We start from the raw sequence: 26666 nt of genomic DNA, 5'->3' as shown, positions 1-26666 counted from the left end.
TAAAGTTCAAAATATAAACCAGACTTGGCCCAAGAATGCAAAATCAACCCGTTTCCAACTTAGTATACCTATTGCTTGTTGGTATGATTTGCAAAACCATCATATGACCTCAGAGTGTCAGTCCTGCATTTTTTCAGATGGCAATTTAAACAAAAGACAAGGCAGCAAACTTGATCCTTTATTTTGGAGTTTGCTGCACCCTTTGTGGGAGGAAGCTCACTTCTAAAACATTACTAATATAAAGGGAACAATAAAATGGACAGACAGTTTGAAGGTCATGCAGTTGCTACCATGAATCCATTACCATTCTGCTCATAAACAAAACAACCAGAATGAAGAAGAATGGTCATTGCATTCCAAAGGTAAAATTACATACTGTAATAGCTAAATGCATGGATAGAAGGCTCTTGGTTAATTACTAACCATCACTAGCATTATATTGATATTCAGCATTTAAGATTATCATAACGGATGGGAATGCTCAGTTCTGAATTTCCTTATTGGTCCACAATAAGGATCAAAGACTGGCTTACAGAGAGAATAGTTTACGCATTTAGGGTTTTGGTGCATTCATTGGGGCTCAGCCTCAAAGGAATTAATGACATATCCATTTTTTCCCGAAGATTTAGATAGGAAATCTGCAAACATAATTTACAAATAAGCAAAACATGTACACACTACTTTATCCTTTTTGGACCTTCAACTATTTAAGAGGCTGGTGGATTAGAAGGGCAACTTCTTTTATCTAGTTAGTAGGTTTAGCTTTGTACAGAGCTGATAAAAGTGAACAGGAACACCGTATTCCCCAGTGATTCTGTTTTAATCATCTTTGTTTTCTTCATTTTGAAGGTGACAGACTGAAGATACTCCTAAAGGAAGCCTCACCACTGATAAAGGATTCAGTGAGACAGTGAGCATTCTGATCCCTTGAAATCAATAGGAATGGGAGTCCTCAGCATCTCTCACAGCTACCCTCAATATTTGCAGATGAAAGGGTTATCTGCAAACATTAGAGGTCAAAAATTTTTGAAGGTATGGATGATATGCAAGACTAAATGTTGATTCCAATCTTCCTATGCCTATAAGCCTTTCTGGAATCCAGGGGCACAGAAGAGACAGCCGTGTATTTAGGAGTGGTAATCAGCTGTAGCATTCAAAATAAGCTTCTGGAATTGTGCCAGCAAAACCCAGAAACCTTCCTTGCCTGGCAGCTTGATTTCAAAGGATCACTTCCAGTGCCTGGGTATAACAGATTTTATCTAAATAAACAATGCGTGTGATAAATAAGCACATGTGACTATAAATAGCGCATCTATATCTGTAGTGCCATTTCTTCACAAAAGATCACATGAGATTATTATATATGATAGTTTCCTGTAATTAAAAACTAGAGGAATACACATGGGAAGCTGTCTGGCCTGTATTTAGAGGGACATCTGAAATGGTTGCATTACACTGGAGAAGGCAGTGGAGTTGCTTTATATTTTGTTTAATCTAAACTCAGTGTATGCACCCAACAGAACTTACATTAAAACAATCACCCAGTCTTACTTATCAGATTTTGCCTGATTTTGTCTGTGCTGTAAAACATGGTATTACAAAGCACGTATCATGTTTGTTTTCTTAAGGACAGCATAAGAGTGTTTTCTGTTATTCTTTGTCTTACTAAACTTTGGACAAGGATAGTGCCTTCTGTTATTGAGAAAATCAGAGCCACTTGATTAGCCCGTACCTCAAATGTGCACCATGAAAAAGAGGAAAATGTTTCATGCTTCTTAGAGTACCCTCTGTTACCAGCTTGTACTTATTAGATTACTGTGAGGCACTTCACTAAAGTGGCACAAAATGGATAAAGTCCATACATAACACACTCTCATCTCATTCTTTAAATGCTGTCTATTTATCTATACATGTTAAAACTAAAATCTCCCTCCATCTTTCTGATGGAGTGTTCAATTTCTGTAATAATCATATCACCTGATAAGACCACAAAAATAAAAAATCTGTTAAAATAAACCAGGAACTACGGCCAAAAAGAGAGAGAAAAAAAAGAGAAATGAAATTATAGATCAACTTCAGCATAAATAAAATCTCTATTGTAATTGTATGTTTCTATTCATTTAAGGAATTATTTCAGTTGACAAAGCTTCCAATCCCTTATTGCTGTGATCAGTAGCTAATGGAAATAATTTATAAATTACAAAATATATGTTTTATTCTGCATCACTGGCACAAATTAAACAAGCCTTCTAATTCCAGTGGTACTTTTTTTGCATAAGCACTAATTTACTTGAGCAATAATAAACCAATCCAGTCCCAAAAGTCTGGCCAGTTTTGCTCTGTCTTAGCCCTGTGTACTGGGGTTCTTCCACTTTCCTTAGTGGATGTAAAGGGCTATGATCATCACCTCTTCTTTTTAATTCTATAATTCAATAATGTAATGAAAAGCATATGAATTTTAGCACTTTTCCTTTTTAGTATTTTGCTTATAGCAATTACTCACTTAAATCAATGATTATTAAATTACTTAATTTAGATTATCTACATTAAGATATTTAGTTAAGTAGGTTATCAAAATTATACCAATTAAAGCATTTATTAGAAAATGCTCAAATTTTAATTTTAAAGTTCTGATTCTGACTTTCAAGAATGCATCTAGGAACAATTTAATAGAAGCCCATGAAAAGGACAAAGCTTCTTCAGAGAAAAAGGTGAGTCTTAGTTCTAAACGTCACCTTTACTCATACACAGATTATTTTCTCTCCATAATTGGAGAAGTAAAGAACTAGCCATGCAGAACTGAGCAACCTGACTGATTACCTATCTTATACAAACTACTTTTATGCTATCTATGCCAGCTAACTTACAGAAGAAAGGACTGCAGACCACCTGGAGATCTTTTGCTCATAAATGAGAGCCCAAGATACACCAGGGTGGTATGACTTAGGACTTCACAGCAAAGCTCCCAGAGAGCTGAGGACACTGGCATTTCTGAGAATGAAGTCCCTTTTAAGTGGTTTTTGGTACTTCATGTTAAGGGAATATCTCCAAAACATGTTTTTATTTTTAAATTTGATTTATTTTTAAGTTTGGTTTGACCTCAACACATCACAATCCCAACAGTCATGTAAGGACGAATACATGCTCCAGTCCAGACGACTTGAACAGAAAAGCCATGCTTCCCTGGCAAAGTTATGTGATATCTTAGAAGGCATGATGAGTCTTTAGGCAGACAAAAATCTTTACTGAATCCTACCTTTTCACAGAGCGAAAGCACAGTCCCAGCTTGGATTATTGCAACCTGTTCTTCGTTTCTCAAATTCTAAAATAAAAAAAAGACGCATTATAAATTGGATTGGAAATCCTTCCTTTAACACAAGCAATAAATTTTAACTATACTTTAAAGAATAAATCAACTATAATATTTAAAATTTTATAAGCGTGACCAAAAAGGGTCCTATGATTGAAAGTATTAAAAGCTAAAGCAATGGTACTTAGTCTCCACTCTATTTTAGTACACCAGTCCCCACAACACTTTTGCAACAGTTCATTATTCAGTGAAAATTAAGTGGTTTCTGTCAGAGATTTTGAAATGTCTTTTTTTTATTCCTAGCCAGAAAAATACCTGTTCACTGGACTGTAGCCCTGCAGCAAGTTAATCCCCCCCTCATGCACTACAGAGCTAGATTTCCTATTAACAAAACAAATGCAGACAGACCAAGTACCACAGAAACCTCCACAGAACTTTCAACATAAAAGGCAAATCTAGAGCTTAAAGCTAGCATTATAGAGACCTCAAACTGTTAAAGCTACCTATACACTGATCCTAACTCCATCAACGTTTTTGCCCCAACTGCATGACCAAGATTTTATACTGTATTTGGCAATACAGGGCAAGAAAGTGAACCAGTTAGTTATCCTTGCCCTTTCTTTCAGAAAATCTACCCCTGGCAGAGGCAGCCTTCACACTGTCAGATGCTATTGTTACTACTCAAGAGGTCTCACTTTGACTTCCTTATTTTTCTCCCCTGTTTTGTATCTTTTCCCCCTGCCTACTACAGTGCTTTTTTCTCATGTCATTCAGCCAAGATCAAATCTCATCTTGAGAAAATACTTTGCATACTTGAGAAAATACTTTGCAATAGCATCACTTTACCCAGAAGATTTTCTTTTAAGTTTGTAAAAGTAATACTTAACCATTCATGTTGCTCATGCAAAAACAGGCATATAAAAATCACCCTGTGCATTCTCTTGAATGTTATTTTCTGTTGTGGGGAAAAAACAAACAAACCCCGTGCTTTAAAATAACCATAAAACTAGAGGTATATTTGAAATTAAAACTTTGTTACCCCATTATCTCCAAGAATATCTAGCTTCTTCATAAGTTCAGATATATTCACATCCTGAAAAAGATGTTCAACACTTATTTTTCATAAAGTAGGTGAGAAACAGTTTTTATATGCTACATTTTATGTACCCTCTCTTCACTTCTGCATGCAAAGAGACTTGAAACGTAAGCAAGTGAAACCTTAGTTTTGCATCACAATTACAAAAGTGTCACTGATACTTTCAGAGGCCAAATCAAATGTCACTCTTGGTTATAGCAAGCAACCGGGATGTCTGCGTATAAGGGCAGAATGTTCCTGAACCATTCATATTTATCATCCCATTGATGCAGGAGATCACAGATCAAAACTGATAAACAGGCTTAAAGGACTGTTTTCCCTGTTTGTTTGGAGCACAGCATCAAGTACATCAAGCTACAGAAGATAAAAGGACAGAGAGCATGAATGAAATAATTGCTAAGAAGGTTTGCTGGGTTGTTTGGGTTTTATTTTCTTTGTCAAACAAAAGCACGGAGTTTCAAATCAGCCTTACAATGTTAGGAGGGAATATACGTGGTGGGCTGAACACTATCACTAGGATTCCAAATGCTGTCAGCTCACAACCTTCATGAGCAGAAAGACATGATCCTCTGCCAGTCAGCCCCCAGATCCACAAAAAGAAGAGAACAACCCATCCTTACTAAGGTCCAGACACTGAAATCAAGAAAAGCACTCCTCTCATACAGGGGAAAAAAAAAAAAAAAAAAAAAAAAGAAGAAAAGAAGAAAAAGAAAAAGAGAGAGGAATAAGCTTCATATGATGTTTGTATTTTACACAGTGCCAAGGGCCAAGGTCCATCCCCAGGCCCTGGAACTCTGTTTTCTGCTTTAAAAAAGTTGTTGGAAAGCTTCATGGAATTGTTTAACCTGCACTAATTGCATTCTCCTGAATTATCCCAGACATGGTCGACAAGTTAGCGTGGACCAGGGATCATTCCCATTGACAGCTCATACGCAGCCACACTATTTGAAGCTTTGAAGGCTTGAGAGCGTGGGCAAAGACCCGTTCATCTTAGTCCAAAATGCTTAATACCCATGCGAAAAGCAAGGTAGCCTTGGTAAACGCTGGCACCTCAGCTTCTCATATTCAGCCCTTCTTAGGTCAACATTTCACAGACCTGTGCCTTGGCTCACTACTGTCATTACTTACAGGACGTAACATGCTGGTTTGCATGTGTCTGTTGTGCAGCTGTATTATGTTGGTAGGCAGGGTGATCAATCTTTAAAATTTTATAAAGGTAAATTAGCTATGCTTGCAAATTACATAGCTACACCAGAATATAATTGCTCATGACTGTACCCCAACAGACTTCAGTGAGCAAGGCTTAGTAAGAAATGAAAGATTTTCTGAAGACCAGACACAGATGTGGGAGAGAATCTACCGGTTAGTTCATCCTGGCTCTAAAAAAGGAATAATGTGTTGTGTCCAAGTTGGTCTATCCTGAGAATTTCCCTCCCTCTCTTCCCAAACACTTCAGCAGTGTCTCCAAATGTTACATTAGCTATTAAACAGTGCACATCACTAATTTTGGAATGGTGAGGAGCTTAACACACACTTGTGTTTGGACCAGTGTTAAAAACAAAACTATTGGTTATGACCAGCACTGACAATATTGAATGGAAATGTCTTTAGCTGCTCAGTTACACTAGTGAAGAATGGAATTCAGTAAGGTGTGCAAGTTCTTGCACCTTTTGAGCCAGAAATACTCATTCTAATTAATTTAATTCCATGAGGAAGCCTAAAGTAAGAGTTAGAAACCAAATCAGATTTTGCATTATTCTAGAATCTAATTTGTGACTGAAGGCTAACAATTTTGAAAGACACGCAAAACATATACAAAGCCCGCAATTTCAGTATGACTGAAATTAGGTGACTGCCCATGCTTCCAGGTAAGTGAACTGAAATGCAGATTGACAAAACCACCTCTTCAGAATTGCAACAGAAGACGGTGGAAAACAATATGAATTCTAGATGGCGGTAAGCTGTACCTGCTAGAGCCAGCATGCAAATTCAAAGAACAGATAAGGTAAAAAGCAGGTCTGGCATCCCATGGAGGCTCTGTGTGAAAGATAATAGGCTAGCTGATGGCCCTTGCTGTGGTCTGGGAAATGACTACCCAAGCAAACCTGTAGGTAAGAATCAGATTATAATTTTTTTCCTTTAATCTACTCAGCTCCCTAACAATATGCAACCTACAATTTCAGTTTATTTCCACTACAGATAGTATTCTGCTTATTAAGGCACTGAACAGAAACAAGCCTTCTATATGAGGACTTGTAAACACAATTACAAACACAAGCATAAATTACTAGTGAGTGCCATAGTGTAACACATACAGAGATATTCCAGTTCAGTTACTCATAGAAAAGTTACCGTCACCTGTCATGCAACTTTACTAACAAAGGAATCCTGAATTCAGTCTTAAGTGGGCCAGTATGCAAGTCCATTTGTACAGTTAGACATTCAAGGCAGAACAGAAGTGAAAAGAGTAATCCTTGCTTCCTTATAGCAGAAGCTAACCAAGTAAGAGCCTGATGTTTATTGCATGCTTGATCTCCAATGACAAAGTCTCACCTATTCGAATGAGTTTTGGATCAGGCACTTCATGCCTCAAGGCCCTAGCCTAGGCAAATAACTTCAGCATATTAATTCAACAAGTGAAATACACAGGTGCTTCACTACACTAGGTGTAAAACAATAGGTCAATATCAAACTTCTGACCTTAAATGAAAACATTTAATACCAAGAATGAAGCATTGTAGCATGCCTGACAATGCATCGCATCAACATCCACATTCTTCTCTGCAATGTATGTTTTTACAGAAGTTCCCTAAACGCAAATTACCTTGATTGACAGCCTTCATTTTCTTTGATGAACTCCTGACAGACTACCAGATCATATGCTTATGAAGCCCTTTCCCCAGTTAGCAATACCTTTTCTTACTGTACTTTTTCAGATTTTCTTCCCTGGTAAATGGCAAACCACTTGTTTGCTTATCGGGTTGGTCGTTCTGAAAAGGTTCCTGGCCATCCAACCGTTACTAATGCTCTACATATACCTTTATTCCTTCCTGTTGACAGAACAGTTGAAGTGCACTTCCATTGTTTTCAGGAAAGGTGGTTATATGAAGATTAAATGCCGGCGACCTTCGTTCTCTCTCCTGAGGAAAGATTTTGTTTAAAAACAACACGTGTGATTATATGCAAACATTTATTTCCCACCTTTACAAAACATACTCGTACATTAAAAAAAAACAGGTTCCTATTTGTGTTCCAAATAGATGGTATTTCCTTTTACTTTCACTGTATTTGAAGGATTTTGGCTTTAACTAAGCACAAAAATGGTTTTAGTTGCCACTGCTTCCATGCACATACAGTTTCTGCAAAGTTAACTGGCACTCAGATGGAGGAGCCCTGGCATGCCAGCCAAGTAACTGAGTGGAGCCCTAAAATACTCTGTAGGTTTATGTTGATTTAACTATTGCTTTCTTTCATGGAACAAAGAACAGTTTAGGAAGAAGAAACTGCAGAAAACAATTCAAAATCTACCATGGAATAGTATTATCCCTGAAGATTTTCTCAATAAAACTAAAGCTGTGCATCTGCTCCTCGTTTACTCTGCAGTTAACCTTTGTATTAGAGCATGTAAAACCCCCAGTCCTGCTCACTGCACAACCTAGGATGTCTGAACATGTTGAAAAGCAACACTAGCTACACTTATGATATCCTTTTGTCAAAACTAAAAATGTTAAATTCCCACTTATCTAAAACTATAGTATTTCTAAAACTTATCCAGGTCATCTATTTGACTTTCATGTGTTTCTTCAAAATCCAACCTATTATTTCTTCAGAAGGCAGAAATACAGAGAAACAATAAATAAGCTATTTTATTTAAGTCAAATTTTAACAAATGACTGGATTGAAGGCTCTGGGCAACCCAGGCACTGGGTCTTACTCTGAATTCTCTTTGGCTATGGGAACACAAGTGAGGAAAATCAGCTTTCCTCTTCATATTACAAGAGGTAGCACTGCAAGAAGAGCTTCACTTTCTGACAGTACAATGAGAGTGAGCTACTGCAAACATTTTTGCTCCTATGACAAACCATGCATGGGCCCATCTTCTAAAACACAAATTTAGGTGCTTTAGTTGATATGGCAAGCAGGCTGCATCCATTCACTTAAGCAAGTTAGAAAGCATGGCAACCCTTGTTCATTAACTAGCTTAAACCTAATTTGAAACTACAACATAGGTGGGAAAAAAAGTCTCCATACCCTATACATTTTTGCCCCTTCATAGGATCAGTTTTTAAAAATATTTGCGTTAACAGTGTAATTTTGAAATGGGTTTAGATGACCTAGGTGTTTTAACCCAAAACCAGAGGCTTGCTATTGCAATTAAATTCACATCAATTTGCTTGCATTAAATGATAAATGGTTCTTTTCTACTCTGGTCTCATTTTCATCCAAAAGAATGTAATCAATCACTCTCAAAAAATACTGTCCTGACTACCAGAAGTATTCCTGACTTTACTAAAGCATTCACTTTGTCCATCACATTTGTGACTAGATGTTTGCCTATTAAGGGAAGAAAACAAAACACTTTTCTTACAATCATGCAAAAATGCTTGAATTGTTATTCTGTGAAACAAATCCTTAAAAATTTGGCACATGACACAACTCGACACATCACACTGAGCTATTTTTCATGTGATTCTTCCATGTGAAAAATACATTCATGAAGCATTTTTTTTTTTTGTTTCCTAAGAAAACTTTTTGGATTATTTTACTTCTAAGAACACTTATACATTAGGAAGCAGTTTCTAGTGTAACTGCCAATCCAAATGATAAATTGTTTGGTATTTTACTTTACAGTTGCTTAATAAAATAAAAAGATGTATATTAAAAGGCATGTTTATCTTCCTGAACATCTACTGAAATTCTACTAAGTTAATAATTTTGAATATAATGGGCTATGACATCAAAATATATGGTTGATAAAGGATTAAAACAAAGATTAAGAAATGTCAACAGCAAAAAGCAGAATGTTCACATAACAGGAAGACATGACCTTTCTGTCTTTATCAGAGAAGTTACACATGCCAAGATTTTTGGTGAAACGTGCTGGGTGATGAAAATTATGGAGGAGTGACAATGACAGGTTTCTTGGAGAGTTTATTCTAAATGGTGTTAAGAATGCTGATGATCTTTAAAACTGAACAATGTGTTATCAGGCAATACAACTGTGTGACAACTGTGCATCGCACACAACTAGTTTAGCATTACTAAATTTGACACGGGCCCCACTTACGAGGTGATGAGAACCATTGCTTTCTCCTGTGATACAGGCTACATGTTCAAATTGTAATTAACAAATAATTTATCTGTTACTTCGTTAATGCAAAGTATAGGGCAACATACTGCTTTCATGTACAGAAGTTTTAGTTGTGCTTCACCACTTCAACTTTGACATTCTCAGAGGGTTTTTGTTTCCCTTTTTTCATTGACTGAGGCCAATTATTTCCAGTCCATGACCATTTATACCATCAGGAAATGGATTTCAGGTAAGAGAAATTCTTTCAAAGGTGCTATCAAAATGTGTTCTTTTAAGACAATTTTACTTCATATTAACATCATCAAGCTTAAACAAATGTAATTAAAAGCAATTATACATTGATGTGATGGATGTGTCAGATCTTTAGTCAGATCGCTGCATGCAAGATGTGAGAAGGTGTGTTAATTTAAACAATGCCAACCAAGGCTGTAGTATACATACCAAGTGATTTTACATGCAGGAAAGGAGCAGTTATGGAAATGAAACAAATAAAAAAGGCAAAATATTGCAAAACAAAATATTTTATTAGATGAAAAACAAACTATATGCAATATATATTAGCTATATTACATCTTTATAAACATTAGTGAGCACTCTCTCCAAAACATATTAAGGCAGCGGCATCAATTTCATTATCCCAAGATACAACATTTAAAAAATAGATACCTAAGTGACTTCCCTTAAACATGCACCAGACATCAGTAATCTTTACAGGAATTTCAGCTTGGGTTCAAACATAATTTCTGCTCCATTTGAGAGTTTGCAACAGAGAGAATCTCTTACTTCAAGCTCTAGCACTCTGAATTCTAACAGCTCGTTCTGGTCTTTTGCATCTTGCATTTCATTCTTCAGCTGATGCTCTTCTTGTTCCATTCTGTAAATCTATGAGACAAAAACAGCATCATAACACCCCATAAGCAAAGGAAAAGACTGTACAGAGTTACGGGCCAGGAGTTTAGACAAAACTGCTAATTATTTCAGTTTCTCATTAGATGTTGGGCTGTGTCTTGGAGATAAAGAAGGAACATCACATCAGAAAGTATTTGTGAGAACTGCCAGCAGAAAATGGTCAAAGTTCTCTTAGAACAGTTATCTGGAAGCAATATGAAAAGTGGTATGAATATTATATCGAAATAAGTTAAGCAATACAAGTTTTCTTTTGAAATCAAGTGAATGAAAATGGATTACATTAACATTTGGGTAGACTGTTCTCATTGTCTTTGTGTAACTGGACATCTACTCTTTACAGCATACGAAAGACAGTAATGGAGGTTTTTAATTTTTAATTTTTAACTTTTTAATTTTCCAGATTTGCACTTTGGAGTGCTAACAATGACAAAACAGAAGTTCAAAATTGACTATTCATTATACCAACTAATAGCTTTGGTCTACTGTCTAACTTAACTGGGTGATCTTTTTATTTGTATAAAACTAAACAGAAATGTAATGTCTGGCATAACATACTATAATGCTTATAATACCCATGTAAGTGTCTGAATAAATTAAGTCCAACTGTAGCTACTTTTAGTCATGAATTTTTCTTTGGTTATCTTACTCCTATTATATTAATATAGACCTACTAATTAACAAATATAATCCTTTGACTTCCTAAGTACTCGCTGACTTTCCCAGCAATATTGATGAAAAACAATGAGGATGTTTATCTCTGAGTATCTTGGACAGAAAATGATACAATAGTCTTAAATCAATCAGTATTACTTAATATGTGGAAAAACTTAAAAAATGGAAGGCTGAAGGGAGCAGGCACTTTTATTAGTGCTCAGGACAATAATAATCTTTGTGTAACTGTTCGGCAAAATACAAGATTCCACATTATGCTTAATACTATAGATTGTATTTTGTTGGACACTGGAAACATCAGCTAGCTTGGGATCTACTGTTCGCTATACAATTTGTAATTCCACAAGAAAGAGCAGCTTCCATTTCCAAAGAGTACAAAAGCATATTGGTACTTTAATTAGACTTTTTTAATCCAAATTTCTGTTTCTGAAGAGAAATAAGTAAGCAATTTTCATGTTGATGTTCCAGTACTTAGTACACCCATTTCCTTTTACCATTTATTTTATGATAAAGGGAAGCAATTGTGAAAATATTCCAGACTATGAACACATACCTTCTCTAGCAATTCCTGATTTGTTCTGATTAACAGCTGCTTTTCTTCTACCCATTTTGAATCCTATGAGGAAGAAGAGGATTAAAAAAAATAAGATTATATATATTTTGTTAAACAAGACTTACAAATGACCACAATAACTAGAAGATTTCAAACATCATTGTACATTCAAGCATAAAAGTGGTCACACATCAAAAAACTAAAGCTATTTAGGTATTTCAAGGATAAACAGCATTTTATACTACAGAGAAAATAAAAGTTCCCTTCTTTTCCTGAAGCTGAAGGCTTATTTTAGTCCTATAAGTCTTCTTTTGCTTTCGTTTCCTAGTATGTTCCAGCTAAGCATATCTTTAAAAATCATTACATAGAGCAATTGTGGGTGAACACAGTTATATGATATTTCATAGCATTTAAAAAACATTTATTTACTCAGCTTAACTCAAAACTATTTCTTTCCATTGCAAAGAGTTGGGAACTTTCTTGCAAAATCAACCCATTTTGAGTGGCGTAATGCAAATCCCAATAGAGAATGGGAAGGGAAGAAAAACATTTTATTACCCCTAATGACTGAAAATAAGCTTCAGTGGTATGCAGTTAATTGCCCTCTGCTAAAAGTGTGAGAATCAGGCTCATACACAGTGTTTGTGATATGGAATTCAAAGCTGTGGTGGAAGTGAAGTGATATAAGATATTCTATACTCCATTTGAAAATTGTATTTCCATTTGACCACTTGTTCCAAAGCTGATCTTTCCTTTTAGGTTTCTCCATGGCTTCAAAAGGCCTCATCAAATGTCCCTTTAAAGATCCAAGCTACAAAACCTCACCACTAGCCATAGCTGGGCATTCAGATTTAATGGATTATAACTGCCAAATTCACTTTGTTCTCCCTAAAGAGAAAAGTTTTTTACATAACCTAGCTCATACTGCTCTAATATGTTTAATAATACCAACATTTAACATGCCATACTAACTCTAGATCAGATTATTTTCTAGGTAAAAAGGACCACATCTATTTAAAATCTAGATATCTTTACTAAAGTATTAAGGCTGATACTTCCTTTGTCAGCAAGGTATTTGCACATTGATGCTGCATGAGAAATTAATAAAATCTGACTATCCCAGCCCATTAACCAGCTTTGAAATATCAACCAAAAGAATCTAAATCATTATAACATTTACTCCAATTGGCATTCTTCAAAAACACTAAAAAGTTAATTTTTCTGTCTACTGTCCACTACAGTTTCATATTCTACTGTTCTTTCTCCTTTTCCCACTCATATACAAGAATGTGCAAGTACATTTCCACTTTCATGCAGTAAACAAGCTCTTCAGGGTTATGGTAAGTATCATACTAAGAATAACGTAATAAAATGAGTACTGAAAAGGCATGAAATTTGACAAGAACTTTTGAAACAAGTAAAAGAAATGTTGAGAATAAAATTCCATGTCTAGTTTAACATTTAACTAGCATTTTACTAAGGTCAAGGAATGAACAGGCTTGCACGCACAGATGTAGGGTGAATATTCCAATGCATGCATACAGTGAAAGGCAGGTTCAAAGGTTACATCAGACCAGGAGGTTCAACTACTCCAGTTCAAACAAGTAGAAGAAAAAGATTAATTTGCCCTATTGATAATTAACTTCTGTGTCTTTCTTCATGAAGTTCAACTTTACTTTCTGAGAAAACCTTAACTCCAGTAGAATTATATTTATGTACACACCAGGTCACTGGGAAAGCTGAGCTCACAATCCATCTGGCACATTATATACTCCAATATGTTCAGATTTATTATTTACCCCATCAATATCTTGTAAGAATGTATTCCATTAATATAAAGTTTTTTATGCATGCACCTCAATGTACCTTGCAGAAATGGATTATTAGTTTTATTTTACATCTAGGGGAATTCTGACAGATCAATCTCATGAGAGATTAATTCTCTTAAAAGAGCCATTGGCACTTACTTTGAGATTCGACATAAATTGTTATAAGCCAAACTTCAAATATTTTTTTTAACCATAAGATTCTAATCTCCTGCTCTGAATTTGACTTCAGGAGAATTGCAAAGGTCTTTGGTGCTTCTGTTTCCTAAAGCTGTAAAGGATGACTAAAAAAACCTGGGATAATATACTAGGATCTTTTGATTCATTGTTTCCCTTTCAAAAGCACTTTAGGGACCGGTTCCCCAAATGAACATTTCAGAAGTATTATTCAATCACCATCACTACCACGACCACCTAAATGACAAGTAATAATAATAAAAAAATAAATCACATAGTGCACAAAGAAATGAGTTTATCATCACAACCATTTATTTTGTTGAATGTAAATACTAACAGGTCAGGAGAACCAAGCAGGTGCTAGAGCTCCCAGGGAGATACTCTGCCCACTTCTGTGGAAAGCTAATTCTCAGCACACAAACTAGCCCACTAGAGACAGTATCGTACTGCTCACTGGCACACCCCTGTTGGCCTTCTCAGGATTACTAAGAGATACAAGGTGGAAAATGTGGTTATGAATCTCATAAAGTAATAACTAATTAAATTCTAAGTTCCAGGCATACCTTTTTGATATACCATTCTGGAAGAAAAAATCACAGAAGTCATTTCTTACATAGGTATCCACCTTCACTTATCTTATTTACCAGCACAGTACTTAGATTTTACACTGTAATAGACAACTATTTTGTTTATGTTTTCAATTACACAGCAATTCGCCCACAACACCTTTATCATCAACACACTAAAATGTCAGCAGTAGATCCTTGAGAAGTCTTCAGTTTCATTTATTCTTCCAAAAGCTCAGTGACCCACCATTTTTAGATTGATAACAGTCTATTTTTAGTAAGATTTTATTTACATGGAATTTACTAAGCAAATTGCAGTTTGTGGAATCTAGCATAAAAAATTTTAAACCTTAATTTTAATATTGTCCCCAAACCTTTGTATTTATAGAGAATCTTACAGAATTCTTTCTTACGAAGAATAATAAAAATAGTAATATCATTAACTTGGCATTATTTGTAGGTTGTTTTTATTCAATCATTACTCTTTGAAATTTATATCTACAGATAGCAATATTTTATATTACCATACACTACCTGCAATCTTAAAATTGTTATTTCAAACAACAAAGCATAAAATGTTATCTTCCCAATTTTCTCAGCATGTTCTAAGCAGTGAAGCACCTGAACATTTTTGAAATGCACTCTCATAACTCTTAATCAGCCTTCCTGAAGATCCTGGTCGTTATTAAATATGCATCAGTAGCCACATCTTCGTCAAGTAATTACAAGATACAGTGCAGCATGAAGCCTAATTTTGATCTGTGTGATGGTATGGGAATTTGAAAGCAGTTGGGCCCTCTAAGAATTTACGCCTAGGACAGTGACACTGCAAGTGGCTTCCAGTAACCAGACATACTTGGTGGTTCATTTCTCTAGCTGAGGTGTGTGTGGAAGTGATTTTTTTAAAAAAATAATTTTTTATGCTACACACCAAAAATATTCTCCAGTACAAATATAGAATATTTATTTTATTGGAATTTATAGCAAATAAAAAATGGAAAACAGGAAAAAGGCCTTCACCCAATGACAATAGGAACAAAATTTACAATGCATGTACATGCGGTGATTTCAGCGTTATGCTATTATGTGTTAGAAAATTAATCTTTAATGGCATTTCCTTAGCCTATATAATACTTTATTTAAGTAACCTATTGCTGGAGTAGCAATTAAGCCATATTTGTCACACTTAGACACCAGCAAGCAATGAAGATGGCAAGGGCACCACTGCATGCAAGGGAGAAAATGATGTGGTGGAGGACATTAAGAGAGCCTTTTACCTGTCCTTTCTCGATTAGAGCTTTCTCCAGGTCCTCAATTTTTGCCTGACACCTGAGAAGATCAGCTTGTAGTTGTTCACGAGTCTGGAGGAAAAAAAAAAGTTTCAAAAAGCATGCACATCCAGGTAGATAGGAAGATATAACTGCATGATGAATCAAAGTAAACATACTTTCTACCCATTTACGGGATGCCCAGTCAGTTTTTAATGCTTTTTTTATCAACACATATTTAATGACAAAGCTTTTCCTTGGGGGCTGGGGTGGGGTGGGGTGGAAGTTAGGAACTGAAAGAGTTCTAAGAAGCTATTCATAAGCTTTAATAATTCAAGGTAATTGGGAAAAAAGGGGCAAGAAAGAAAGAGAATTGCAATAAGCCCTGAAAAAGGCCTACAGGTAAATAAAATATATTCACCCACAATAATTTACAAATCCCATAAAACACATAGGGGAGTCAGTTTTTCTCATTCTGTGTGATTATTACACTATTGCACTACAGTAGGTATTACCCCCTGAGTCCAGTGATGCACTAAAAGGGACTGAATCATACCAGGTACAAAAAAAAAAAGGATATAAACCAAAGGATATCTCTGGAGACCTTCAGCCACTGAGGTTCCTTGGGCTACTACCAGTACTTTTCCCACCATACTTCAGGTACCCTTTCACCCAAACAGTTTAAAAATTCCTACAGGGATTTCCTTCTGTGTATTTGCATCTTTGGGTCCTTGTTGTTTACCTTAAGCCTCATCTAAAAGTAATAGGAAATGTTCATCCCATCAGAACACCGGGCCCTACAAAACTAGCCATGCAAAAAGCTACCTTCTGACTCATTCAAAAGATGGATTTGCGTGGATGTGACAAAAGAGATCACAACACCATTGAAAACAAAGAGCTACAATTACAAAGTGTACTAAAGGGAAAGTTTGCAAATAGCTGCAAAATAAAATTTAAAAAAGCTATTACAAAAATACCAGGGTCTCCTTTTCCATGAAGGCAAAGGAAATATATAATGGTCTCTCATGACTGCCAGACACAAGGGCCTCCGAAATCTTCCTTTAAGGGTAGATGTAATTACACCCCCTCGCCCCAACTGTAGCTTCAGAAGTGATCTCCAAAGTCCTTGTTGCTTTCCCTGGCTAAGTGTCCTACTTAAAAAAAGAGTGCCAAATGTGACTAGGCTTTTGTAAGATGCTGAAAACTCTAACAAATGAAGCCATAAAGCAATAGTTCTGGTACTGTAAGAACTGTATTTCACAGGGAGAAAAAAGTTAATGTTGATTGAGAGTCACTTCAAAGAACCTTGTAAAAACACATAACAAACTTGACACATATTAAAGTAAACCCTGAATCTTCTAGATACTCGTTCTGACAGTCATAGACTAACATTTTTAGCTGTAAATAACTCCAAATAATGTCAAGCAGTCTACATTCTTCTGTAACTGTTATCTGGAAAGCTTTGCTTTTGGACACACAGTACTGCTCTCACAAGCACACTGTTTCTATACCTGAGAATACTCAGTAAGTGGATTTTATAATGCTTGTCAGAGAAAATGACATGGATGAAACAGCACACATGTAAGCCTAATAACCATCATCAAACTAGCAATATAGAATTTTGTGAATATTTTATTTATTGTTCAAGTAGTGGAACCATTAAACTAATGGCAGCTCCTACCTCTGGGATAAATTGAGTCCATCCCCATCAGTACTTTTTAAACCACATTAAAATCTTTGTCTTTCTGTATTATTAACAACATGTTGCAGTGGCACAATACAACGAAGGGCGCATGTAGCAAGGCAGTAATATGCAATAGTTCACAATATTTAATATGTTGCTCCATTTCTGGGGTACAGGAGGTATTTTTGGGGGGTAAGTAGGTTAGGGGGTTTTTAACGCCTAAACACTTTTTAAAAATCACAGTCTCATTGAGGCTGGAAGGCATCACCTTTCCAACTTCCATGGTCAAAGCGTGAAGGCACCTAGATAAGGCTGCTTAAGACCTTGTCCAGTGGGGTTCTGAATATCTCAAGGGACGAACATTCCACAGCGTCTCTGGGAAACCTGCTTCAATGTTTGACTGCCTTCAGAGTAAGACAGGTTTTTTCTATGTTTAAATAGTATTGTATTTGAATTTGTGACTGTTGTATCTTGTCCTTTCACTGGATCCCACTGAGAAGTCTGGTTCCATCTTCTCTACTCCCTTCATCAGGCATTTATACAAATTGGCAAGATATCCCCGAGCTTTCTCTTATCCAGGCTGAACATGCCCAGCTCAAAGCCTCTCCTTGTGTATCATGTTCTCCAAGCCCTTAATCATTGTGGCCGTTCACTGCATTCTGTCCCGTATGTCTGTGTTTTTCTAGTACTTGCCCAGAGATGAACCCATGTGCTGGTTTTGGCTAGGGTAGAGTTAATTTTCTTCACAGTAGCTCGTATGGGGCTGTTCTGGATTTCTGGATGAAATAGGGTTGATAACACAGGGATGTTGTGCTCTACACAGAGCCAGGGACATTTCTGCTCCTCACCCCACCCACCAGTGAGTGGGCTGGGGGGCACATGGAGGTTTGAGGACTCAGCCAGGACATCTGGCCCCACCTGACCAAAGGGATATCCCATACCATGGGACATCATGCTCAGCATATAAAGCTGGGGGAAGGAGGAGGAGAAAGGGGGGGCATTCAGAGTTATGGTGTCCCAAGTGACCATTACCTGTGATTGAGCCCTGCTCTCCTGGAGATGGCTGAACACCTGCCTGCTGATGGCAAGTAATCAGTGAACATTGTTTTGCTTTGCTTGTGCACATGCCTTTTGCTTTACCTGTTAAACTGTCTTTATCTCAACTCATGAGTTTTCTCACTTTTATCCTTCTGATTCTCTTCCCCATCCTGTCAGGGGGAATGAGTGAGCAGCTGTGTGGGGTTTAGTCAACAGCTGGGGCTAAACCACAACCACCCAGCACTCCAGATGTGGCCTCATCAATGCCGAGTAGAGAGGAAGGATCACCTTCCATTGGTCTGTTGGGGACCTTCTTTCTAATGCAGCCACTGATGATACCTCCAGCTGAACTTCCTGCCACGCTTTAAGCTATTTCAGCCAATTTTCACTCTACCTTAGTATCCCTTTGTCTAGTCTGTACTTTATCAGTTTGCCTAAGAGAATCTTATTAGGGAGAGTGTCAATGAAGTCAAGATAAACAACATCCACTGCTCTCAACTCACCTGTCAAGCTAGTCACCTCATCACAGAAGGCTATCAAGCTGGTTAAGCATGATTTCCCTTTTGTAAAACTACACTGATAACACCCAGTCACCTTCTTGTCTTTCAGAAATTTGGAAACAGTTTCCATGATTATTTGCTCTATCCCTTTCCTAGGGATGGAGGTGAGAATGACCAGCCTTCAGTTCCCCAGATCCTCTTCCTTGCCCTTCTTGAAGACAAGTAACATTTGCTTTCTTACAGTCCTCAGGAACCTCCCACAATTGCCATGATGCTCCAAAGATAATTGAGAATGGCCTCACAATTACATCAGTCAACTCTCTCAGTAGTCAGCAGTCTGCAGGTTCAAGCTGTACTTGATGCACAATGAAGGACATGGGGTGAAGATGAAGTTTCAAGCCCTATGGCTATTGCTTACCCTTTTGGATGTTACATGCTCTCTGGTCATCAATCATAATAGTTATTCAGTCAGAGGAGCACTTGGAAATATGCTACATTTCTAGACATGCCCCTATCTGCAAGGAGATGTGATAAAGTAGAAGAATTTTAGTGTCTAGTTAACTCAGTTCTATTTGATGTCACTGCTGTACAGTGAATAGATCTGCAGACTGAGTCAGAGCTCACCAATTCATTTTGAAGTGATTTCTCGCCTCCCCATTTTGGAAAAAACAGAATGGAAGATGTTAGCGTGACTTCTGCTGACCTCATCTCTGCACTAAATGGTTTAGTGATGGCAGAAAGGTAAATCAAACCAGAACACATACTCTGTCACACATCAACTACCTATAGTACAGAGATTGCTGTGAGGATAAAAAAACCCATTTATTTCAGAGAGAGCAAACAATCACACATCCTGACATTTAATAGGAACAACAGTTAGCTATGTACTTTTTAGTGGAAGGATACTCTCAAACTGATAATTTTTTTAAGAAGAAATTATGATTTCACATATTCTACAAAACATTTGAAGAAAAACTTCCCTTGTCAGATTTGGGTCAGATTTTTAATATACTCATATGATAAAAGTACCTAAGTACTAACAAAAACCTATTCTCCAATTATTTTAAATCCATTATATTGCTATCCAAATTGCAAGTTCAATTGGGATCTCATTCTCAATAACACTCTTACTACCAAAATCTTTAATATATTATGCATGCTAGATTAAAGTATGATATCTTTGTTCTGATCCCACCAGATGAAGCTGAATTGTCACCTTACTGTTAATATCCTCTAATCCTCAAAAACATCGTGCTTTGCATTTCACTGACCTGCAAATATACCTCCTGCTATTCCAAGTTATTTCAACTTTTTCAATGATTTCAGAGTTAAAAGGCATTTCAGTTAAAAAATTACCCTTGCTTCTCTCTCTGCATCCAGTGTTCCACCAACTTGTTCTTGAAGCAATGCATATGCTCTTTGCAAAGCTTGATATTCTCTTGTTAGCTGGCAGAACCTTAGTTCAGCTTCTTCTTTAGGTGTACTCTTAATGAAGAGGGGGAAAAGAAGTGGGTTTGTGTAAATATATATGATAATGGGTTTGTTTATGTAGACAGATAGATACACACAACAAGCAACAACAACTCATACTGAGTCTCAAAGGTTTAAAAAACTGAAAGAAGTAGAAATGGAAGGATGATTTGAGGATAATGCAGAAATGCAGATATCAGTAACTGTGTCTATCTTACAATTTCAGGACAGTGTAAGTTACTATATGAGGCAGTAACATATAGAAATGGGAAGAAACTGACTGGGGAAAGATGAGATAGAACAGTTCTATGCACCACTGTCTTCAGCAACCCCAGAGCCACAGGGGCTTCTGAAGGAGCTCATTCTATTTGTCATGCAGTCCATCACTCCCTTGTTACTCTTTTTCTCTACCATGCCAGGGTAAAGCATTTTACCAGCACAAGCACACTAACACAGAAGTTACGTTTCAAAAGCCATAAGATGGGGGGTAGAGGTGGGTGTGTGTGTGCTTTGCTTTTTTTTTTTTTTAAGATGAAATATTTTTAATGTCTTAATTTTCTTGGAATTTTGAGCAACCGACATAAACACCTTCAAGGTCTTTCCTTATAATGCTGAGGGCAATAAATGTCCTTCCCTTTAATTAATTTTTGCTCCAGGAACTCAAGCTCCAAGGAAAAGAGATTACAATATTATTAGATATTAAACCTAGGAAAATAGAAAGCTTCTTGTAACTGAGGAGCATTAGGCACAAGCTAGTGAACAGGAAAGAAATATGAAAAAGAGCATCTAATTCATGCTTTGTCCTCAGCCTTGCAATCTTTTAAAGTAGGCCAGCTGCACTGTATATCACAGAGCTGAGACAAAACCTGTCAGTGGGTATTTACTACCTATGATCATTTAAGCCTTAATGAATTGCAAAAGCCTCTCTGAGTATTGTAAGTACACGAAAAAAGCCCTGGTTGTATCAGAACTGTCAAATAAATTAGAAGGTTGAAAGGGAAACTATTGTCTATTAACTATTGACTTTTGGCAAAGCAACATTCATATTCATTTTCTTTTGACTAATAAGAAAGGGCTTGAGAAAACCAATTTTATTTCTGAGCCCAATATCTGCCAAATCTGTCAGGCAAAATATTATCTTATTAATTCTATTGCAATGACTGTCTGTGTTACTGGACTTGAAACAAGATAAAGCAATTTTCTGCCAAATTTTTCATAGTTCCTGTGCCAGAATAGCTAAAAACAAATGTTTGCCTTTATATTCTATGTCAATTTCTATAGAATTTAAGAACAAATCAACTACTACTTACATCTTCCAAATCTTCTTCTGGTGTTGCTGGTGTTCTGTCTGTTTTATCTGTGTTATATGAAGTTACAGATGATGTTTCTGAATCGACAGATTCTTCATCAAATCCAAAAAATGTCTCCACAACATGCCTCTGAAAAGTTAGTTTTTCTTAGTTACTAGCAAAACAGTTGGAAAACCCCAGTGACTCAGTAAGCAGTAGCCAAGTTCTCCTCTGACCATTATTTTAGTATTTAGGAAGAAAAAAGTTCCATTGTAAATCCTTGTTCTCTGATTAAAGGAGCTACTTTCTCAACAACATCCGTGTAAGAACCTCCAAGAACTAACCGCAGGTAGCACTGGGCAATTGCCAATAGAATAATGCTTTAGCAATAGTATAAAAGCTGATTTTACCAAAATCATACAGATCTCACAAGATTCACAATAGCGGAATGCATTATCTATTCAGAAGAAAGTAATGCAGTACAGTGAAACACATAAGATGTGGAACCAAAAGGGAAAAAACATTCCTAAGAACAATGTGGAACAAATTTCATCATTCATTCTCATTTGAAAAAAAGAAAAAAAGAAAAAAAGATTGATTTATAATATCCATTTTGCAAAATCCTACTTAAAATTATAAATTGCTGCTTTCCATTCTTTTTTCAATATGTCTTTCTCAAGTTTTTCAAAACTTTGCTCCAATATTATGACTAAATAAAAAAACTATGCCTAGAGAAAAGCAGCATTTCAATGCAGATTTTAAAAATGTTACATAATGTAATCAATTAAATGCATGCTTACAGAAAACTAAAGAAAATGAGAGCCAATGGAAGTGAAAAGTACAATACTTATTGTGAAACATGTGTTTTATATAAAATATCACAACTATAATAATTCTTTCCATTTTAAAAGCCCCCTTTCCATCAGTCTTCTAACATATGCTCAGAAAGCAGCAAATTTCCATAGACAATTCCACTGTTCACAAAAACAAAATTGTTTTAAACATTTAACTAGAAAAAGTTTTTCAAGTATTTTTCCTTCCCAAATAACAGTAACAAAAGTTAACTGTTATTAATCAATAGAAAGCCTAACTTTTTACACCACACAAGTGTTCTATTAACCCAACACAAATCTAGAGAAGCAAGAAATTATGGAAAAGAAAAAAAAAAAAAATAATGGTGTTGCTGGAAAAATGGAGCCAGGTTACAAAACGTCGTAGACAGCAAGGCTAGTGAAGAGAGGTGGCTCTAAGAAGATGAAGAAAAATCTGTCTATCCACCTCTATATTTTTTAACACTGCTTGATGCTGAATCACAGATCCTGATGTCACAGTTTTTTCCAGGTATTTTGTTTTGGTTTGTTTTTAATATAAACCACAGGTTGTATGTGAGAAGGTAACAACCTTGTTTCATTAAAGAAGCCTAAGCGATGAAAAAAATTATCAGTTGTTATTAATTCAGAACACTAGACATCTTACATCTCAGCAAATCCAAACTCACTGAGTGGAATCATGAGCTATCAATTTCATTCAAGATACTGAAAGGGTTACTTTTATTTATAATGCCCTATCTAATTATTAATTCCAAATATTTACTTTTCCCTACAGTCTTCTAGGCTTACCTAACCTTATACATTCTTCCAGTTTGTCTACAAAGTACCGTCTTCGCTTTCGCACAAAGCCCCATAATGCTTAATATGGCTTTTGACTCAGCATAGCTCACATCAACAGCCAAAATACTCTATCGTGGTTTAAGTGGTACCACAAAATCAGACCTGCAGGTGTGCCTCAGTGCCTGCATGACACCATGGACTCCATTTACAGTGTGCAGCCCTGCTTACTATGGTTCACCAGCTCACATCATAAATTAAACTACTTCATTATTGTTTCAAAGTACAGCTGACCCCACTCAAACTACCAAAGACAGCTTCAAGGCCCTGTTCTGAACCACTTAATTGCTTCACTTAAGATGAACCCTTCAAATAATTTTAAAATTTTCATTCAGTCTGCATTTTAAAATTAACTAGTTCTGCTAAATTCTCCTTCTGAAAGGATGTTATCCACTCAAAAAAACAAAAACAAACCCCAAACCAAAAAGCCACGTGCATACAGAAAAAGATGATGCAGCAGAGAAGGAAAAGAGATTCTGAACAATCTTTAGAAACCACCTTCCTTTGCAAGCTACTAGACCACTATTTAGTGTATTCACAAGAAAAGGATTGCAATTATAGCACTAAAACCCTGTAAAGACACATTACTCGGTTGTATAGGCAGCACTGTGATCCTTTCAACAGGGAGAGATGTGTCTATGGTTCTTCAGAGAAACACTTTCCTGGGATAATTTTATCCTTTCCTCCAGCATTCACATGCTACTACACCAGTTTGTTCACTGTTCTGTCCTACTTAAAAAACAAATCATAGAATCATGGAATCCTAAAATCATTTAGATTGGAAAAGGCCTTTGAGATCATCAAATCCAACTGTTAACCCAGCACTACCAAGTCCAGCACCAAACCACGTCCCTATGCACCACATCTACGCTGACACCAGGAACAGGTTTAAGCTCTATTCTAGAAATATAAAGACTTATCCAGAAAGCTAATGTGTTCTCTCACACTCAAATTACAAACATTTCAGACTCCTCTCTCATGAAAGTACAAAGGTTTACCACAAAAACTGAGGTATAGTTAGCCCTTGGGAGATGGCCTGTTGAGCATTTCTCTCACACTCAGTACTGATTGCAGCCTATAATCATTCAACAGTAATTCTACCAGTAAATATTGGGAGTTGAAAATAGGGCTAAAGAAACGGTGCTACCTTCAAGTTGTAAGGAAGACAAATTTACAATTTGGGTTGCCAGGTCAACTCATCAAGAAGAACCTTCTGACTCCAAACTGATGAGCAGACAGTTTCATAAAGACGAAAGCAGGTTATACAGAGGTAAAGAAGATGATGGTAGGTAAACAGAACCCAAGAGACTCATGAAAACCGCATCCTCATTTTACAGTGCAGATGCCTTTTACTCAAAGATGCTGGGAGCAAACCCAAAACAAAGCTGCATGAAGACCCTTATGCCCATACTTCTATATTCTGCTCTTCTGCCTGTAACAGCTTCCCTGTGGATGGGGCTCAAAACAATCAGCCTGTGCTTCGGAGGGATCAGACAAGGACAGGCAAGTCAGATGACTAAACAGCTGACCTGCTCCTTTCTCCTGCTTCAAGGGTGCTTGCCCTCAAAAATGACAAACACACTTCAGTAAAGCTCAACCAAAACTTGCAATAAAGTCTAGGCTTGAGGGCTGACAAAATAAATGAGTCAAGTCTTCGCTTTGAAAAGGTTGGTAGAAGGGACTTTAAAAGATGGAGAACTCCATTTTATTATCACATATATGGCACAGAGAAGACAATACCATGAAGGCGAGCATCAGTTTAGTTAAAACTGACAGTAAGACTTATCATACAGGGGGGTTTGCTATACCTCCACTATACAGTCACTTTTGTAGATTACTCAGTTTAAGTATGTATCTTCCTTTAACCCTGCATGCACACATGTCCCCCACATCTATTCAAGGAGTGAAAAAAACAGAAAAAGAGTGGGTTTGATTCTACTTAAATGTATATAGGTTTGAGCAGACACTTTAAGCAATGCCATTATTTTAACAAAAGATGCCAGCTGCATTTAAACACTTCACTAGTAGCAAAAGTAGGGGAAAATAATTGGCATATATTAATAAATAAATCACTATTATTAGATGGGAGTGAATTAGGCAAGAAAATTAATATTCCCCATCACACTAAAAAAACCCAACACTTCAAGGACAGTTAAAAGTCAAAACCTGTTAAATGCTATACAGATTGCCTATGGTATTTGGAGATATGAGCGAACCACTTATTTTTAATGGCTCCTTGCTCTTTAGAGAAGCTGTACATTTATCATTTTGTGGAGCAGATACTTTCCACAGAAATAGAGACAAGGTATTTAACCATTGTATATTAACTGTACGTGAATGAATTGCTTCATGACATAATTACAAAATAGCTGGTTTTGCTGTTGATCAACTAGTATGTGAAGAAACTAGCTACAAGAAGTGATGCACAGCAAAACCAGAACAAGTTAACTGTTAAGGGAACAGCTGTAGAGGAAAAAAAAGGATTAAAAAAAATAAATAAATGACATCCAATTCACACAAAGTTTGTTGATAAACACTGTAATAAATAATAAGGCATAAATAAATATACCAACTCCAAGGGAGATTCCACATTCAGCTCAACAGCTGAATCACAATAATTTTTGAAAAGTATATAAAAACATATACAATACTCACTGGATTTTTGTAACCAGATACTATTTTCATTGGATTTTCATTCAAACTTTTCTTAAAAATGGGAACATAGTTAACTTAATTTTTTTTTCACATTGATTTGTACATTTGTTACTTCTAAATAATAAGTTAATAACTGAGAAGATAGTCACATAAATTGGTGAAAAATTCTTATTTAAATTCTAATTTCTGCTGATTACTGCCATGCATTTAGTAGCAAGTATTTTTCATGTGGATTTATATCAATGCTTTCCATAATTTTAAAGTAAAATTATGCACTGGTCTTTATAACTCAAGTATTAAGGCATCTGCTGAACTATGGTGCTCGGTAAACATGGAAGTTTAGAATATCACAAATCAATAGTGACATGTAGACTATATTATGTGCAAATTTCAGTATGCCCTCATGTTTTTAATGGTTTGGATTAGATATACTTACATATAAATAAACTGATTTCTCTTTTATTAAAGTAGCTTCACTTTACATTTAAATATATCATTTTCAAGTACTTAATCTACCATCATGAAAATGATCCAAGAATTTCCTGGTAATGCAATCAGATGAGCTAATCAGTAACTTCTTACCTTCATGTTTATATGTCATTTCTTGGCAGCCAGAAAAATACAGGCACACCAAAGCACAGAGGCAGACAAAAAAAGAAAAGTATAAAACAAGAA

General features: G+C 36.2%; 1 protein-coding gene across 19 annotated transcripts in view; it reads right to left on the bottom strand.

Moving 5' to 3' along the window:
• JAKMIP1 (janus kinase and microtubule interacting protein 1) overlaps positions 1–26666 on the bottom strand; it is a 180396-nt gene that overhangs the window by 25733 nt on the left and 127997 nt on the right. For 18 of the 19 annotated variants that reach the window (XM_080373440.1, XM_080373438.1, XM_080373442.1 and 15 more), the window contains 8 exons: positions 21691–21819; positions 20267–20395; positions 15698–15781; positions 11852–11914; positions 10501–10599; positions 7445–7546; positions 4350–4403; positions 3257–3322 (listed from right to left, as the gene is read on the bottom strand). In XM_080373440.1, the coding sequence (XP_080229566.1) occupies positions 3257–3322; positions 4350–4403; positions 7445–7546; positions 10501–10599; positions 11852–11914; positions 15698–15781; positions 20267–20395; positions 21691–21819 (726 nt within the window). The remainder of the gene's footprint in view (positions 1–3256; positions 3323–4349; positions 4404–7444; positions 7547–10500; positions 10600–11851; positions 11915–15697; positions 15782–20266; positions 20396–21690; positions 21820–26666) is intronic. The other variant, XM_080373443.1, reaches the window with a different exon arrangement.

Source organism: Falco punctatus (genome assembly GCF_963210335.1).
Source record: "Falco punctatus genome assembly, chromosome: 1".
In the NCBI taxonomy this organism is placed as follows: domain Eukaryota; kingdom Metazoa; phylum Chordata; class Aves; order Falconiformes; family Falconidae; genus Falco; species Falco punctatus.
This window is presented reverse-complemented; position numbering and strand designations above follow the sequence as displayed.